The 18,202-nt window shown below is 34.6% G+C and overlaps 2 protein-coding genes across 4 annotated transcripts; one reads left to right on the top strand and one right to left on the bottom strand.

The window, feature by feature from the left end:
* Positions 1 to 293: 293 nt before the first annotated feature.
* Positions 294 to 8,578, top strand: eIF3l (eukaryotic translation initiation factor 3 subunit l). The gene is made up of 11 exons (XM_022071020.1): positions 294 to 449; positions 713 to 900; positions 1,943 to 2,027; positions 2,123 to 2,249; positions 3,638 to 3,867; positions 3,998 to 4,168; positions 4,649 to 4,819; positions 5,502 to 5,648; positions 6,418 to 6,584; positions 7,146 to 7,350; positions 8,196 to 8,578. The coding sequence occupies exons 1-11, from the start codon at positions 420 to 422 to the stop codon at positions 8,328 to 8,330; spliced, it is 1,656 nt and encodes a 551-aa protein (XP_021926712.1). The 5' UTR covers positions 294 to 419; the 3' UTR covers positions 8,331 to 8,578.
* LOC110833232 (pentatricopeptide repeat-containing protein 1, mitochondrial-like) lies at positions 8,364 to 18,148 on the bottom strand. 3 transcript variants are annotated; one of them, XM_087350257.1, is made up of 12 exons: positions 18,062 to 18,148; positions 16,635 to 17,235; positions 16,411 to 16,551; positions 15,519 to 15,690; positions 15,273 to 15,421; positions 14,855 to 15,019; positions 14,403 to 14,596; positions 12,270 to 12,393; positions 11,690 to 11,794; positions 11,206 to 11,336; positions 10,673 to 10,847; positions 8,364 to 10,000 (listed from the first exon to the last, which is right to left on the bottom strand). In XM_087350257.1, the coding sequence occupies exons 2-12, from the start codon at positions 17,115 to 17,117 to the stop codon at positions 9,782 to 9,784; spliced, it is 2,058 nt and encodes a 685-aa protein (XP_087206383.1). In that variant the 5' UTR covers positions 17,118 to 17,235; positions 18,062 to 18,148; the 3' UTR covers positions 8,364 to 9,781. The 3 variants fall into 3 exon arrangements, with proteins under 3 accessions (XP_087206383.1, XP_087206382.1, XP_087206384.1); XM_087350256.1 differs by lacking the exon at positions 18,062 to 18,148 and adding an exon at positions 17,801 to 18,054; XM_087350258.1 differs by lacking the exon at positions 18,062 to 18,148 and adding an exon at positions 17,801 to 18,054 and having other exon boundaries at positions 15,582 to 15,690.
* Positions 18,149 to 18,202: the final 54 nt, after the last annotated feature.

Below are 18,202 nucleotides of genomic sequence, written 5' to 3'. Positions count from 1 at the left end.
TTACAGAGACGTAAATATAAATCAAATAGAGAGACGTATTTACGTCAATTCTCCGGAACCGTGGTTCCACTGTCAATTTTTTAATTAGAAAATACACGCATATCATAATACTATTGGCGTGTTCGCCCTGTTATTGGTTCTGAATTTAAAGTCGTTAAGGAGAAAGGTCCTCGTATAATTTGAATTTTCTTTAATTATTCTGAAAACCGTACATGGAAGTGCAAAGTTCAGACCACTGTCATAAATAGCATTTTTGAATTGTGATATTGTCCTGCATTCTGGTGTAGATACTATGAGGTAACGAATTAAGTCACTGTGGATAAGTTCGTGAAGTTGCTATGTACTATAATCTGTGACAGGTAGTGGAAATGTGCTGTGCGGTGTAGTACACGTGTGTGATCTAAAAGATTTGTTTCAGTATGTCGTACATTAATGACGATTATGTAGAGGTTTGTACATATTTGTTCTACAAGTATTTGACAAGCATGCAAAACCATTAAGAACTCATTTCCAGGCCCCTTGAAAGAGTTAAGGTTTGCCAGATATGTAGTTTACACTGGAATGGCATTTCGGTCAGCTGTTTTGTTGTAATAACTTCGCTTTTGAAGCAGTATAGTTAGTTTGAAGCATGTGCAGTATGTCTTTAATATTCCATTACTTAGTCACACTTTATGACAAAAATACACGAATACATGTGTTACCTTGATTGCAGAATTATGACACATATGCGTATAATGGCTCATTGGAGTATGATCCCCATTCAGGGGAACCTCATACTGAAACTGATTATGATCGGCAAAGCTATAATATTCCAGACATGGTGAAGAAGTTCTTAACATACTTCCGGAATTGCATCAGTGAAGGCTTGTTATTTGAAATCCAGAATTTATATGAGAGCTCGTAAGTATTTAAGATGATATATTTGGATTATACTCTACACTGGTGTATTCCAGATGGTAATTAAGAAGTGCCAGTTAATTTATAATGAAAATACAAGGTTAAAATACAAAACAAACTGTGAAAGGTAAAAAACATGTGATAAAACACAATATCATGCATTGAAAGAAGATTAAATTTTGTAAACAGTTGATTTGATAATTACTGCAGTCAGTTTTATCTTCCTTTTTATAAATTGGTATAATGATAGATTCCTTGTTCCAAATGGAATGAATAAGTTTATAGATTTCAGAGTCTAATGTTTTCATGCTGGATAAATTGTGACAAGAATAATGACATTTATTTGTAGGGTTATCTAAAATAATTTTGATATGATTGTTGTGTGAAAAAAGCTACAAAGTAAAACATTCAAAGAGAATTTATTTTATAATTCTTGAACTCTGATTAGGTTTATATGTGTATACTCCTGTTCAAAACTTGTGAATAAACATATTACCAGCATCATGTGTTTGTTGTAGGGGCACTTCCAACCCTAATTTTATGCACATTTTCTGACACTGTGAAATATAATGTTTATAGCAGTCCTTTTGGGCTGCAATTTGTATGGCTTCCATTTTCAGGTTAGAAGTTCTGCTCTGAAGATAGAGGTATCATGTTCCTTGAAAACACTGGTAACCAGCTACACAGCTGCATGGCATCACAGCCTAAGAGACTACAATTTACATTTTCACTGCCTTGAAAAGATTGTATATCCCTCAGAGAGGTTTCATGATCAAAATTCTTTGTGCATTTGTTGGTTCCCTCAACCAAGTGGTATCTCTTTTATTTGATGACAGTAGCATTACTAGCTGATGGTGTGTTATGATTGAGTTTATTAAGTGGCATCTTCCTTGTCTCAATATCTTATTCTTATTTAGGTCCAAATATTTTCTTGATCACTTTATTCTTCATGTTCTTCCCTCAAGCTTAGAGGCTGTGTGTCAGCAATATGAAGTCATCAGAAGGATATTTTGGTAATTAATGTTTTAATGTATGTTGTGTTAAGGTTTCCAAAGTTGACAGAACAGTATTTTGAGAAAAAGCCGTGGCCTGATGAAACAGATATTGCATATTTGGTGGATGAAGATTCAGTAAGTTCATATACAGATCTTAATCAGAGTTTGAATTTTCAGACATTATGATCGAGGCAAGACACTGATGTTTGTGTTTTTCCCCCCACTTTCAGGTGTTCTTAATCCTCTATAAGGAATTGTATTTCCGTCATATATATGCTCGTGTGTCTGGTTGTCCGACTATAGAACAAAGGTTCAATTCTTTCTACAATTACTGTGACTTGTTCAACTACATACTGGGTAAGTTTTGACAGTATCATTTACTGTTACAGTACTTTTTTATAATATATTTTGCAGTAAAATTTTGGTGATAACAATTACCATCTGATGTGAACCATGAGAGTAAATATCATCAAATAAATTAAGTTAGTAATGGTAGGTAATTAAAATTTGTACCATATGAAGTTAATTATTAATATTATGTATGCTATGCATATAATTCTATCCGAGATGAAATTATACATTTAACTTTTTCTTCCAATATAATTCTCACAAGAGCCACGGTGGTCTAGCGGTTAGAACGCTGGCCTTGTAATCCTGGGGTCTCGGGTTCGATTCCCGGCGGTGCCCGAATTTATAACTTGTGTTGGGCAAGGCCGTGGTCTAGGCAACACGGAGTTTTCCTCCGGGGGCTTCCCCGGTTTCTCCGTGACATCCCAACAATTACTCCATTCACACACAGAAGAAGGCAATGGCAAACCACTTCTGGATCATCTGCCAAGAACGTATATGAACAGGTCCCAGTCCGAGAAAAGGATGGAAGGATCCTGTTCATATGGACCTGTCGTCAGACAGAACACTAAATAAAATAATAAATAATTCTCACATTTGTTACAATTTGTAATGCTAATTGTTACATACAGATGGAGCTGGAACAATTTCGGTTTTCATGTATAATGTTTTGACAGTTCAGAATATCTGATTGGAAGTTTGTTAATCATTACGGTGGCACCAGAGTGTGTAAAAAATTGTTAATACAGAAGTGAGTTAGAAACAGTTATCACCTTCAGAATATTAGAATGTACAATGATAGGATTTGCTTCTGTTGGCCATTCACTGCTTAATTGTGTCTGGAAGTTTGTTATTTCATTGTAATGGAACATTGTATCAAAAAATATGAAGAGCTTTTAAAAGAAATGCATATCTGACAGAAGAAATATGGTGTTGTGTTATAAGTGCTTTGTTTTTTTTTGTTTTTTCAATTTAGAATAATTATATAGGAAATGAGTTTAATATTGTTGTCACAACTGGAGTTTACATGAATGTGTAAAGTGTTTTATTTATAAGGAGTGTTGGATGTGTGATGTTTTCATGTATAATTCATGTTGGGGTTCTCCACCAGTAAACAACAATGAAAATGTATATGGAAATTTGGTTTACTTAAAAGAAATATCCATTGCTTTTGAGACACTTATGCCAACAATTCAGAAGCAAGATGATACAATTCTCATAAAAAGATGATGGGTGTCACTGAAAGAAATTTCTGACTTCTGAAATTTACATACTTGTTGCCCACTTATTAATCGAACAACCTTTATAATTCTTTTTAATGTGTTAACTACTGTGCAACATTGCTATTTTAGCTGCAACATTTTCATGTATAACATTTCATTTTATATTTGGTGTAGATGCTGATCAGCCTGTTCCATTAGAGTTGCCTGATCAGTGGCTCTGGGAATTGGTGGATGAGTTTGTGTACCAGTTTCAGTCTTTTGCACAGTATCGTGCTCGTATTCAAAAGAAAACCCCAGAGGAACTTGAGAAGCTGCATACACAAAGTAAGGTGTGGAATGTCCTGTGTGTTCTGAATGTCCTGCACTCCTTAGTTGACAAGTCCAAGATAAAGCGTCAGTTGGAGGTGAGTTTCTTCCTACTCTCTCTGCACCTTGTGTTCTTAGATTTTGTGTTAATGGAATTTTTATTGTAATTAGTTCAAAGGATAATTTTGGAGGTCACTTTTTACAGAGGTATGTGATATTTTGTTTTAGGTGTATGCTAGTGGTGGCGATCCTGACTCTGTAGCAGGAGATTTTGGACGACATTCTTTGTACAAGATGCTTGGTTACTTCAGTTTGGTGGGACTTCTGAGACTTCATTCTCTCCTTGGTGACTATTATCAGGCCATAAAGGTGTTGGAAAATATTGAATTGAACAAGAAGGTAGGCTACAACAGTTTACATTAACTAATTTAAAGTCATTGTTTTATATAATAACTTGTCATCAGATTTCCACTTTTGGTTTCAAGCAGACATGTGATTGACAATTCGTAGATATAAATATTTTTATATGTGTCAGTTTACTGATGGGGAATATAAAGGAAATGTATAATTTAAAAATATATTTGACTTGTAATAACAAGATAAATAAGTATAAATAATCATAATAATAATGTAGTTGAGTAGAAGGAATGTTTATGAAGCTGATTATTGCATTTTCTCCATATTCTTGTCACTTACCCCTCTCTTATTGTCCTCAGCACCCTGTGCTTAAATGCCCAGGAACTGTGTTCTTCCCTTAGGGTGAAATATATAGCAGTTTCCATAGGCCTCATATTTTGATTACATCAGCATTTATTGAATTAAAATTTATTGATATCTTTGGTGAGTTGCTCAGATCAGTAACAGTATTCTTCTTTTCAGAGTCAGTATTCTCATGTACCAGCATGTCAGATATCAACATCCTATTATGTTGGATTTGCATACATGATGATGAGAAGGTATTCAGATGCAATACGAACATTTAGTTCTATTTTATTGTACATCCAGCGTACCAAGCAGCTCTTTCAGAGTCGCACTTACCAGAATGATCAGGTGAGAGCTGTGTAATTGCTTTAATGGTTGTATTTACAGAAATGTAAAGCAACCTTGTTTAATTATTACTTGTAAAAAATGGTTGTAAATGCTGAACTCAAAACATCCATTGTTGCTTGCGTGGTATATGTGGACTGACAGATCTTATTGACATTGCTACATAAGATTCATTCTGCTTTATTTGTTTAGCCATATGCATCTTTATCTTTGTTGTCAGCCACCTCCTCCATCACTTCCTGCTCCTTGACATCTACTGCCATCATTCATATTCAGTTATAATATTTTGATTCGGAACAATCCTTAATTTTTCAGTTGTAAACTGTGAAACAAAAGCATTCTGATTATGCACATACTTATATATTTTTAAATTTTATCTGTTTTACTCTGCCATATTATCCAAGTGTCAGGAATTTCATTGTGATTTGTTGTGTTATGAAACCTCGTGTTATCTTTTGGTGATGACTAGTTTGCTGATATTTCAGAGTCATTTTATTCTCCATATTCAGTGTGAAGTGACTGGCAGCAGTAATAAGTTTTCAGCATAAAGTCCCTTATAAAATATCTAAAGACGGTACTGTTATAAATATTTTACTTCATTCTCATTATCCTTGTAGTGTTTGCTTATCAAACTAGGATAATAAAGAAGTGGTTAATGTGACATTTTTAACATGACTGATTTTAGATTAACAAGCAGACTGAGCAGATGTATCATTTGTTGGCAATTTGTTTAGTCCTTCATCCTCAATGCATTGATGAATCAATACATCAGGTGTTAAGAGAGAAGAACTACCACGAGAAGATGTACAAGATGCAGTACGGAGAACTAAGTGTAAGTTGTTGAGGGTTTTAAAACTTTACTATGTTTATTTGCTTTGTATGCTTTCATATATGCGTGGCAAGAGAGGCTAGATTCCAGTGTGCATGTTAGTGCAAGCTGAATAATATTCATGTAAACTGTGCAGTCATATGGCTCAGAAGAGGGCCGAGTCAGAGGCTAAACACAGTACTGAACCTTTGGGTTTCATAAAACCTAGGGAATAAGTGACTGTCAGCTTCTCAATAAGAACTCTTGCTCGTAGATAGTTCCATACGTTATGAGGAAGAATAGGCTTATGGATACATGTTTGATTCTGTATGTCCAGCTGCTCTCCTCCCAGAATTTTTGTAACCAGTCGATAGATTTTCCTTAAACTTGTTTCAAACACCATATCACTAGAGGTCAGCCTACTTTTGTACTTTGTAATTACCTAGTACCACTAATATTAATATGGTGGTGGTACTAATACAACATAATATAAGGTCTTGAAATGTTTTGTGTGGTGATGGGTGTTTGTGGTTGAGATTTGTATTCCTCCTAAATACAGATCAGTTGTCATATCAGTAGCTCCATGTTGTGGGAATGAGTCTGTTGCATTTGTCATTCATTTGGTTGCCCTGTTGACATCTTCACCTGTGATGTGGCATGAAAAAGTCTTTGGAATTTCAGCATAATCCAAAGAGTTCCAGTATTGAATAATTTTTTTTTTAAATTTTTGATTCTATTGGCCCATTGTGTGGATGAAATTGTTTTCTATGTTCAAATGCTTTTCTCTTTTCAGGAGTTTGAGACATGTTTCATCTTTGCTTGTCCAAAATTTCTGTCACCTGCCCCACCACCGTTAGATGCTACTGGAGATTATGATTATGTAAAGGAAGCCACAAAGCGTCAGACTCAGGTCTTCATGGATGAAGTCCGCCAGCAGAAAATGCTGCCTACAATTAGGAGGTATACAGGTTAACTTCAATACATATTAATCAGTAGCTGTTTTTACTTGGTTCTTATTTTACCCACATACTCAGGTTGTTTCTTCATGGTGTTTGCATTTTTGGAGAACTTATGATAGTTTTTGTCAGCCCCAGTTATGTACACATTATTAACTGCAGTTGTGTGTGTGAGGTTTGTTACCAATATGTTTTTATACACTATCTCAAGTTAAATGTGGTAAAATGTGCAAAATCAATTGGAACAGTGTAACATGAAAATATTTATTTGTGGTTTTATTTAGTGACACTACCAGTAGCAGTTCAGACTATAGCATCAAATGGTAAGATGACTAATCAGTAATGAATCGGAAAGGATGTGGAATGAAGCAGGTCTGGGCTAATTTTAAGTTACTATCCCAGCATTTACCTGGAGGGACTGAGTAAAACTGAAAAATCTCATTAGGTATAGCTGGCCTCGGTCCCATAACCAGGCAATAAATTTTGCTTTTCGAAAAGACTTCTCATACACTATAGCTTTGCATTGCAGTTTGATGATTACTTTGTTTGCTGTGGTATGTTACAGTTATTTGAAACTGTATACAACATTGCCATTGTCAAAACTTGCCACATTTATGGGCCCTGGTCCAAGTCAGAATGACAGCAGGGATTTGAAGGAAGAGATTGAAGCACTGATCATCCATCTGCTATGTTTCAAGCACAAGATGAAGAATGTTGTGTGGACAAGGGGTACATCTGGACTTGAAGGGAAGTTTCAGTCTGGGTCTGAGGTGCGTATGAAGGTCTTAATGCACAACTATGATAATTCAATTGTGATTGGGAGAAACGTGTTCTGGGTACTCACATTCCTCTCTTTGCCACACCTGTGTTGTATTTATATCACAGTTTATGTTGTCGTATCACTTTATTTAAGCCATGTGTCATATTTAAATTAATTTTTATTTTATTCATATGTTATGTTCTTTTGTTCAGTGTGTTTATTGCTGATATGATTGAGCTATATATAGCTTTTGCTGTAAATTTGTCACATCATCAAAAGTGTGAACTGCGATATCTAATACTTGTCTAATTTGCTTTGGTCTTATTCATGTAAAATGATTTAAAGTGTGATGTGACCAAATCTAAAATTAAATTGGACTGAACGTAATGAATGGTTCATGCATGCTGTGAATAACAGTACTACCTATTGGATTCATGATTCTGTTATCAGCAACATATGCTTACAATTTTTTAACAAATTTTTCTTCATTGTTATCCTCCATTGTTTCCAATGGAAGATTGAACTGACATTAAAATTACAGGTTGGATGAATGATATTCCTTTATTCCTTAGTAAACTGATGAATGAATTTAGAAGCAGCTTAACTTCTGAGTTTATATACAACTGTCTGCCCATCAAAATAATCCAGTCCAAAACACAAACTCTGTCTAAACTAACTAAACTTGTTAGTGGCTTTCCTCCATACCAGATGTAATGGTTATATTGCGACGTTTATTCCCAGAGCTTTCATTAGAAATGGGGGTACACCGCTTGGGGAGTTTGGTTTCTTCATACAGTTTGTCTTTGTAAGCCAAACAGAGATTTATGCTTACATTTCATTTATTAATTGTTGCAGTTGGACTTTTACATTGACCATGAAATGATCCACATCGCAGACACAAAGGTGGCTCACCGTTATGGGGACTTCTTCATCCGGAAAATCCTGAAGTTTGAAGACTTGAATCGTAAACTTCGCATGATCAAGATCTAAATATGGTACAGACATGTGTGATCTGGTACAATATTTGAGGTCAAAGGAAATACATTTTCTTTAATGTACTATAATTGATGGGTACATATTATTTAGTAAAACCCATATAAGTAATTCTCACATCAGATGTTCTCCTCAGAGTATACCTTGATTTTTTGGTTACATAACATGTTCAATTTTTTCACTAATGTATGATCTTTTGGAAAATACTATTGTAATTTAATACAATACAATGAACTTTACATATATTTCTGTTTTGGGCAGCTTATTTGAACCCTGAACACTAAATGGAAGGAAATTTTAATACTAGATAATTGAGCTGGAACTAACACATTTAAATATGAATTTTTGGAAGAAGGTTTTCTGTACTTCAGATGTAAAGACTAAATGAGTGAAAACTTACTTACATAGAAAATATCAGAATTATTTAAAAGGATCCATAGTATCTACAAGACAGTCAAGAAGAGGAAAAGAAAGTATTCACTGCTGACGGTGATTTAAAAAATTATTGAAATTTCAACACATTTGTGATCATCTTGAGGGAGAAAGTCCATTCATCTTCAAGTCATAATGATTACAGTTATGAGGAAGAAGTAGTATTCTTACCATGACAAGTATCTTGAGACATGATTGGGAAAGATAAGACGATGTACATCCCAACAGAATTCACATTAACACTTGCAGAAGGCCAGTTTCTGTGATGCACATCTGTTAAATTAGAGGACATTGAGGGGTGGTGAGGGGGGATGTTTGCTCATCTTGGATTTAATTATAAGCTGGTCATAGTGACTGCTTGAACACAGATCATGGGCTCAAATCCCATTCAAGTCACTGATGTGTGTCCACATTTTTCTGTGTTGTGCTACTTTGTGATAATCTGAGTCTTTGGAAAGCCAACAGATAATTCTGCAGTAAGGCCAAGGCTCGTAGTGGGCGTGAGTGCCTGTTATTGTTACAGTAGTAGTAGTGAATCTAATTAAACTGAATATATCATCCTGCAGTAGCTAAAGGGTAAATGGGATCTAAATACCATATTCCAGTATGATCAAGGTTAAGGAGAAGGAAAGTGAAGTATAATTGTAGGATCTGAGGTTCTTAGAGTGATGTGAGTTATGTTATGATCTGGGTAGTTGGGCCATATAGTCTTCTAGTTTCATATCATTGTTCTCAGCTATCATTGATAGTTAAAAATGAAACTGTTTTGTTCTTCATTTCTGGTCACAAAGTTATGCCAGTAAATACCTGTTTAGTTAGAAATAAATGTAGTTTGTCCTAGTACTAAAAAATGATTTTATAATTTTTACTGATGTTTTTCATCCATATATTGCACTTCAGCAAATGTCCTTTGAATCTCTTACTTGCATAATACTTTCAAGACAGCATGTTACTACCATTACGGCATATCACTTTTCAGAAGTGATGTACATTTAGTAAACACAAAGAAAAGAGATTCAGTTGTTTCTTATTCTGCTCTGCCTTTGGATCTTCTTGTTATTTTTTTCTGTGCTCTTGTCAGTTTGTGGTTTTTTCTGAAACTGCTCCCAAGGATGGCCCATTTTCTCAGGAACAATTTCTTTCAACCATGATGTGTATCGAGTACAAAAGATTTGAAAATTTTTCTTGAAGTAATTGCTACCAGCAGTTTTACGCATTTGTGGCAGTTCAGTATCCTGTTAACATAAGATTGTGTTAGTCACTGTCTTCTTCTTAACTTAGATTATAAAAAAATCTAACATTATTGCAAACAAAGCTACTACACAGAAAATATAAATCCTTCAATTTTCATATACATTTCATGTTTGACTTACTTTAACAAAAACCTGTTTCGACCCTCATACTGGCTTCATTATAAAATTTTTCCAAGGCAGTAGATATTGTAATGAGGAATATTATTTTTTCTTCCCCATGAAAATTTTCATGTTACTAGAGTTAAAAATAAGTTTGTCTGTAGGCATCTACAAAAGCATTCAAAGGAAGTACTAGTCTTACATTCTGTCTCTGCTATTCCACATTCTGCTGCAGTTATTGGCCTCAAAACATCAAAAATTCCAAATGTAAAAGGGAATATATTTACAACTGTAGTGTTTTTAATTACATGTCAAAAACAGCCAGGTGCCAGTATACTTCATACATCAAATGTGTTATCCATCTCACCCACCATTGTTAGATTTCAGTCAGAAAAAATTCTTTTATCATTATTTTGAAGTGAGTTTTCATTTTCCTCTAATTGTAATCTAGACAGTGACCTTCTGTCTTCTGATGTAAGACAAATATGAGGAGGCTACCGGCTGCAGTCCATGGTGTACATGGTGCTAACATTTATTAATAATGATATGATTTACCTTCTTCCTTATCTTCTGCAGACATTCTTTGTGGAAGTTTTCCAAATGTTCCAGGAACTTTTCATTTGGGCGGACTTTCTCGCTTATTGCCGTCGCCATTATAGCCATTATATATTCAAAATTATAATGACAACAGCCTTGCCTCAGCATCGCACCCAAAATTTCTGCATTCATCCTGAACCATTCCATCATTTATCAGAACACATATCAGCAAATGAAACCAAATATTTTAGTATTCAAATATAATCACTATAATCTAAGGAAACTAATTTCAATATTTTCAAATGATTAAAGGCTTCTATAACAAGTACAGCTGTTAATATTCTATACACACTTGTTGATAATACATTCAGCAGTGCAACATAAATATACATACATTTCAAAAACAAAATTACGCAGTGCCTTCCCTCCAGGGATGTTGATGTCAGCAAGTGCTGTCAACCACATTCCCTTGCATAATATAATCCACACTTCCATAAAACAAATACAGTACTGACATTTTCTGATTAGGTCTCTTCTTACTGATATCATACCTGAAACCTGTATTTCTCATGTCTTCCATCAAACACTGTGCCTCCTCTTCAGTTTGACAGCCTAAAGCCAAGACTCCAAATGTAACAATGTCAGGGTGCAGTTTGGATCTTTGAATCAGCTTAAGAACTTCCTATACAGTGATTAAACAAGATTATTTGCACCATAGAACAAAAGGATTTGTAATTTTAATATTATATTATTCCTTTAAAAGTAATTTTTATTTATCTTTGTTTCCAATTGAATACAAATGTATTAACAAAAGTGTAAGATATAAAAAGCAAGCATAAAATATGCATGACTCGGTGCTAATTTCGACATAATGCATGATTCAGGTAGCTTTTTCTGAATTTATATACATTTTATTAATTGTACCATACAAACTTTGCCAAAATTAAAGAAGGAATTTGTAAAATTATTTTTTTATGCCCATCTAAACAAGATTCAGTAATAAATAGTTAATTTTGTGACACAGGGTCCACTTACATATGCATTCTTATAGTCAAACCTCATGCTTCGTTTCTTTATTAACATGTTATAAAAATCTATATCTGGACAGACATCGGCTTTCGCCATGGCTGACAGCAGGGCCTGTAAAATATAGGAGAACAAATTAATTTTTCAACATCTATCATTTACACCTTATGGGATAACTTTATTTCTCAAGGTATTAAAGATTAAAAATTTGCTCTGTGACAATGAGTAAGCCAACAGAAAAGTGGAATAACATAATGTACCTCAGATACAAAATTTTGAGGTGGGAACACCGAGGGATGAAACCACTTAGGAGATCTAGGCACAGATAGGAAGACAATAATTAAACTGGATCTTACACAGATTAGTTGTGACTGGATTGAACTTTATATGCCAGGATTAGGTTCAGTGGTGGATTTCTCTGAACATGGAGACTTTGGATTCCATAGAAGTAGGGAATACACCTGATTAACTGCTAGTTGCTCAACTGTTATTGTGTTCTGAAAGTTAGAGTATCACTATTTTTACAGCACTTCAGGCAATGCAGAGAGTGATGGACAGATACTTGTGAATTGCACATACGGACAGTTACCTGTTCTGCTGCTTTAGTAGATGGGATGATGTCCAGAAGTTGGGTGAAGGTTTTTATGTCTGGTTTCACTCCATCTTTATTCATTTGTTCAAGGAATCCAGAACATCCACCCACAAGAATTAATCTGTAACACAGGTACAGAAGCTATCATCTTAATTTAAATAACTTCTGGTTGTTATATTCAGAGGATTTGAATAAAATTGGGATTTTAGATTGGTTTTCGTAAAGAAATATGGCTGCCAGGTCATACACTGTTCAGATGTCTTTCTAACTACCAGTTTAACATATTGGCCAAGTCTTATGAAACAATAGGAAGATTTAATTCTGTATCAGTAATCATGTATTAAGTCTCCACAACCTCAGTTACAGCCCAGTCAAGAGTTTTTTTTCAATTCAATTCAATTCAATTAATTTATTTACGTGTTTGCCAACAGCAAGAAGCCAATAACAGGCAAACACTGATAATATATACAATAATAGTGAAATAATAATGGATAATATTACACAAACGGATTAACTAAACTTATACAATGTTTATGCTAAATACGTCCAAAGATTTACAGACGTCATTTGCAGCGATGACGCACCTGGCTGAAGGACTATGTCGTAGTGCACTGCTCACACTAAAAGTAGAAAATTCTCTTATTTGCCTCGCCGGCACACGTAAACTAACAGTGTCCATAATGGAATGGCAATTTATTTTGCCCTTAAATACATTAATAAGAAATAACGCATCGAGATGTCGTCGTCTGGAATAAAGTGTTCTAAAATTTAAAGTAGATATGATCAGTTCATATTTGCGGGGGATATTAAACTGGAAAAATCGGTAATTGCATAAACTGGCAAATTTTCTTTGAATATTTTCTAATTTATTAGAATCTGTCTGTGTAAGATTATTCCAAACGACCGAGGCATACTCAAGCTTTGACCTAATTAAAGCATTATATAAAACAACAATGCTGTCTAGAGAGGAAAAATTATAAGTAATAAAACGAATAAGCCCTAAGGTCCTTAGTGCCTGGGAATGAACACAATTTACATGACAGTGAAAATACAGTTTACTGTCTAACAAAACACCAAGATCATTTATACAATCAGTACACAAGATTAAAAAGTCACTAACAATGTAATTAAAATGGATACTGTTGGTTTTACGTGTGAACGATATAATTTTGGTTTTATCAATGTTAAGTTCCATATTGTTATCATTACACCACTCATGTACGGAATCGATATCTGCTTGAAGAGCTCTGCAGTCATGCACAGATTTAATATCACAATATAGTTTCAAATCATCAGCAAATAAGAGAAATTTAGAATACTTAATTTTGTCGCAAAGGTCATTAATAAAAATATTAAATAAGAGAGGTCCCAAGGTAGAGCCTTGTGGAACTCCAGATAATACCGCGTAGAAAGAAGAAGACTGTCCTAAAATGCGAACAAAGGCAGATCTGGATGATAAATAACTTTGGAACCACTTGACATAAGGAGAAGATAGTCCAAATTTATTTAGCTGTTATTCTGACTGATTCTTAGACACTCAGTGAATTTCCTGACTATATTGATTGCATATGATATGGGCATGTAAAGTGAGTATAATCACTTATGCAAAGGCTCACTATTGAAAGTTATTTGTACTTATCTCTTAATTACCAATGGAAAGCATGACATTTGATTAAAAATTTTCTGCTATATGTCATTTACAGGAAGCTTTTATTCACTGCAAGTAAAAAATGTAATTCTGCCTAGGAAAAGTCCTTCCAGTTTGGAAGTGCCAGGACTGACATGTGTAAACTTGGACAGCAGTTTAAAACTGCTTCATTACTTGATTAAGGAATCACATCCCATTTAGGCTGTCTTTCCAGTATAAATATATGTTGGTAATTGCATCAGTGGCATAATATGATCGTGCAGTACAAGCATGTAACAAGTACGCAGGAATACAGAACAAGCCAGCCACAAGTCTTATTTTAACAGACTAGTGTCTAATCTGTTATGCAGTTGTAAGAAGTATGTATTCTGTTATATACTGGTAAATGGGGTAACTGCAGTGCTATGAGAGGAAAGAGAGGGGCTGGGAAAACTAACTTCAAGATACCTGAATAGTAACTGAGTTATTCATGTCATTCATACCTGTCCTCAGGCTCTGTAACTTCTGACAGTGCAATTATATTTCCAAAGTGAGGTCGAGCTCCTAGAAGATTTGGACGGTTCTCAGTAACTGGAGGAACTTCATATACTGAAGCCTCTTCTATTACATTTTCTGGTCCTGAATGTGATGGCTGTGGTACTGAATCATTATTTCCTGCAGTCAGCAAAGGTCTTGTCTGTAAAGTGAAGAATTAAAACATACGAAAAAGATTTGAGGTTCTCACAGTGGTGAGGATATTTATGTTCTTCTGGGTTCTGATGACATGTGGACATGGAGGCAAAGACCAATGTTTCAAATAAATGTATGCTTCTCCAAAATGTTGGTATCTGTCCACAAGTCCACGTGGCATCACAACCCAAAACAACAATGTCATAATTAAGAGGTATATTTCATTGCACACAGCATACTGAAATACAATTAATTAATAGTTTACCTTCAGTGTCTTATATTCCTGCCTGCTGTTTTCCTCAGTGATCCTATGAAACACATCCTGAGCAACATCAATATCCCCAAAGCCACAGTCCCTTATTGATCGAAGCAAGAGATTGTATGTAAAGAGGTTCGGCTTTACTCTTTTTTCTAACATTTTTCTCCATACCTAGAAATCAAATTTAATTTGAGGTAACATGAAGAAACATTTTATAATTTTCTCCACAATATCCTTGACTTGCAGTACATAAAGCCAAGGAGTGATACTCCATTTTCAGGGTTTGGCAGGGGGCTCCCCATAAAAACTAGCACATTATGAAATGTTACACATTGTGACAGTAGACATGAGATTTAATCCCCAGCTCTTATAAATCACAGGAAGTTAACTGGAACAAAAATGTTCTCAATTGATTTTTATTTACCAATAAAGTGTGCCTGAAGCCTGCTTCTTTGTCTGTAATACAAGCCTGCAACAAGAAATTGAAAGTTTCGTCTGAAATAACAACCTTCTTCTCTGCCATCTCATCCACTAGAGTGAATGCAGTTGATAGATCTCCACATCTTCCAAATGCTGAAATGGATAAAGTTTTATGTATGTAAGACACATTTAATTCAATCATAATATGTGGATGTTCATAGACTGCTGACTGTACATTAAATACTGAAACCTTTAATCATGGCATGGTAATTAGCAGCATTTGGTTCATAACGCTTCTCAAACATCAGCTCACGTAAATGTTTTGCACGTTTAAGACCATCATTAGGCCATGGGCTGTTAGCACACGCATTAAATAGTCCAGTGTAGGTAGCGCCAGTTACTTTAAGGGCTCGTTTTTTCATCTGCAATGAAAGGTAATGCAGTAATGTTGTTTGATATTACATTTACATTTAATGAGAAATTATGAGTTTTTGTATAGAAAGGAAGGTATGCTATGAAAAGCCAGAGATATTTAATAAGGGCTTCAAGAAAGCTGTGGATAGATCAAGGAGGGATAGACAGAAATGTTGATGGACAACTGGATAGAAGATAAGACCAGTTACATGCATTACATTGTACCCTGCCCACATTATGGTGTGAAAGAACTAGAGTGCTGAATGATTATTGTGTATCTATTTGAATATCCCAAGAAGGTCAAATGCATATTTCATACACATATAATTATTGTTTATAAATGAGCCAAGGAAACAAAGACTTGTCGAAGGGTAGATGTGAATGTATCACACTGAAAGTGTGTTCTGTTATTTGCATCATAATTAATTACTTTTAGAAACTCAGTTAGACCAATTTAAGATGGCATCACAGTTTAAAATAAAATATGTGTATGAGATTTGACGTTCCACAGTGGTGAAGATGTCAGTGTTGCCTTGTGGACTTCTGAGTAGTTACAAACATTTTGGAGACAGTATATTTCTTTGGAATGTTGGTATCTACCTACTAGTCCATAACGCATTACAACCCAGATGACCAACATCAATAAAATATCACATTGCTCTGCACCATGATACTCATGAAATGTGCCTTAATAATACCAATTAACTCATATTTAAATATATTTATACCTGATTATACAACTGAAATGCTTTTTTTGTGTAACCTAAGCGACCACACTCTCCAATGATAAGATTGTAGATGAAATTTTCTGGTTTAACACGATCCTGTTTAAGCATTCGTGTTTCAAGCACATCAATAGCATCTGCTACCTGAAAAAAAAAATTAGGATTACAGTTATAAAATACATCTTTAAAGTATTTGTTTTCAAATGCACAGCTTCACATGACAATACCTTCTTCTCGGTGATAAAATCTTTGATAATAGTTGCATACTGTCTGGTGCTCAGTTTTTGTGTTCCTGTAGGGGCATGTTCTAAGTATATTTCTTCTTCTTTATCTTCTTCATCACCTTCGATGGCTTCAATTGGTGTTTCTTTATTGCATTTAAGGTCTCCAAATATATCTGGGTCACTCTGAGAGAAGTTCATTTCTGCTTCTAAGTGTGTTTTGGCATCAATTTGTGGCTGATTAAAAGATACTTTTCCTTTATGGTTTTTATTGTTATTACTTTCATGACATTTCAAATTATTACTCTTGTAGTTTTCTGTGCCTAGCATATCAGAAAGATGTGTTGTTGAAGCCAGAGACAATGCAATATATGTAGTTGGCAATACTTTTTTATATTGTTGACACCTATTAGGTTTGTAAATCATTTCAGTTATGAAGTGTGTATGGCACCTGCTAAAAGCAGAAAGGGTACGGCCTGATGAAATCATGTTCGAAAATTTATTACAAACTCAAAATAGACACTTTATTTTAATAACCAGTTACTACTGTACTTTTCTGCATCAGTTATAACTTCACTTCACTTGTAGTAGCTATGCCTGAAGATACCTACAAAATTAAAATAACACATAATAAAAAGCGCTCCAGCATCAAGTGGTTAGATTGATGTAATAACAAAAGCAGAAAAAACATTCTGAACAAAAGTTAAGTTCACTTATTTTTCAGTCATGAACCTCAAATTCTACACTTATTCATTCATGCACAATACAGGCTTTTGGGCAATATAACCTTGAGTTGTGCCCCAACTTTATGTGGTCCAGGATTTGAAGTAGCAGTGTTGAGGTATGGAAATAATTATTAGTTTTAACCCGAGATTATGATAATTATTTATTCAAAAAGTACCGTAATACCAATTTAAAATACTCTACTAGAATTAGGTTAGGTTTTGGGGTAATGTAGTAGTACGTAAAGTTTGGCACCAACTGAAAAAAAAGGATGAATTCTACAGCCAGGCAGTATAGGCGCCATGCAGAAGATATTTATATTTTTGGCATATAAGGTAAGATCACTGGTTTACAGTGTGCAAAGACACAAAATCCTGCCTCACCTGAAGCAGCCATTATTGTGTAATATGCATATTTAACAAACACTGCACTCGATAACGTAGCCTTACCTTAACGTGAATACCACTGTTTCTAATTACCATTTCCTTATTCTCATCTAACATAATCCGTAAAGCCATCTACTGCATGTCTCTACAGAATCTAACCTCTTTCTAACCTATCGAGATTATAGTGTAAAATATATTTAAAACGTTTTTAAGAGTTTCACTAGCTCGGTAATTTATGCAACTATTGGCATTATAACGCAACATCCAACACATATACAAAGTATTCTTTCAATAATTTTAATTATTTGTAAGGGGCATAATGACCTGAACGTGTTCACATTTCAATTGATGTATCGAAATTTCGAACTCGATTACGAATCGTAACGCCATTCATAGCTTAACATCAATATCAGCACCACCTACGTGAAGCGACAGGGCCTCACAGAGCATTGATTTATTACTTGG

Source organism: Zootermopsis nevadensis, unplaced genomic scaffold, assembly GCF_977971745.1.
Source record: "Zootermopsis nevadensis isolate Lab colony 2312 unplaced genomic scaffold, Znev_1.0 Znev_ptg000017l, whole genome shotgun sequence".
NCBI classification, from domain to species: Eukaryota; Metazoa; Arthropoda; class Insecta; order Blattodea; family Termopsidae; genus Zootermopsis; species Zootermopsis nevadensis.
The sequence above is the reverse complement of the archived record's forward strand: the minus strand, read 5'-3'. Positions and strand labels throughout refer to the sequence as shown.

Excerpts from the sequence above, each read along its gene's own strand:
- LOC110833232 (XM_087350257.1), bottom strand. The coding sequence starts at position 17,117 with ATGATTTCATCAGGCCGTACCCTTTCTGCTTTTAGCAGGTGCCATACA. Across the intron at positions 14,597-14,854 it reads AGGAATATAAGACACTGAAG|ACAAGACCTTTGCTGACTGC; the intron begins GTAAACTATTAA and ends TTCACTTTACAG. Across the intron at positions 12,394-14,402 it reads GTTACAGAGCCTGAGGACAG|ATTAATTCTTGTGGGTGGAT; the intron begins GTATGAATGACA and ends CCTGTGTTACAG.
- eIF3l (XM_022071020.1), top strand. The coding sequence starts at position 420 with ATGTCGTACATTAATGACGATTATGTAGAG. Across the intron at positions 4,169-4,648 it reads ATATTGAATTGAACAAGAAG|AGTCAGTATTCTCATGTACC; the intron begins GTAGGCTACAAC and ends TCTTCTTTTCAG. Across the intron at positions 4,820-5,501 it reads GCACTTACCAGAATGATCAG|ATTAACAAGCAGACTGAGCA; the intron begins GTGAGAGCTGTG and ends GACTGATTTTAG.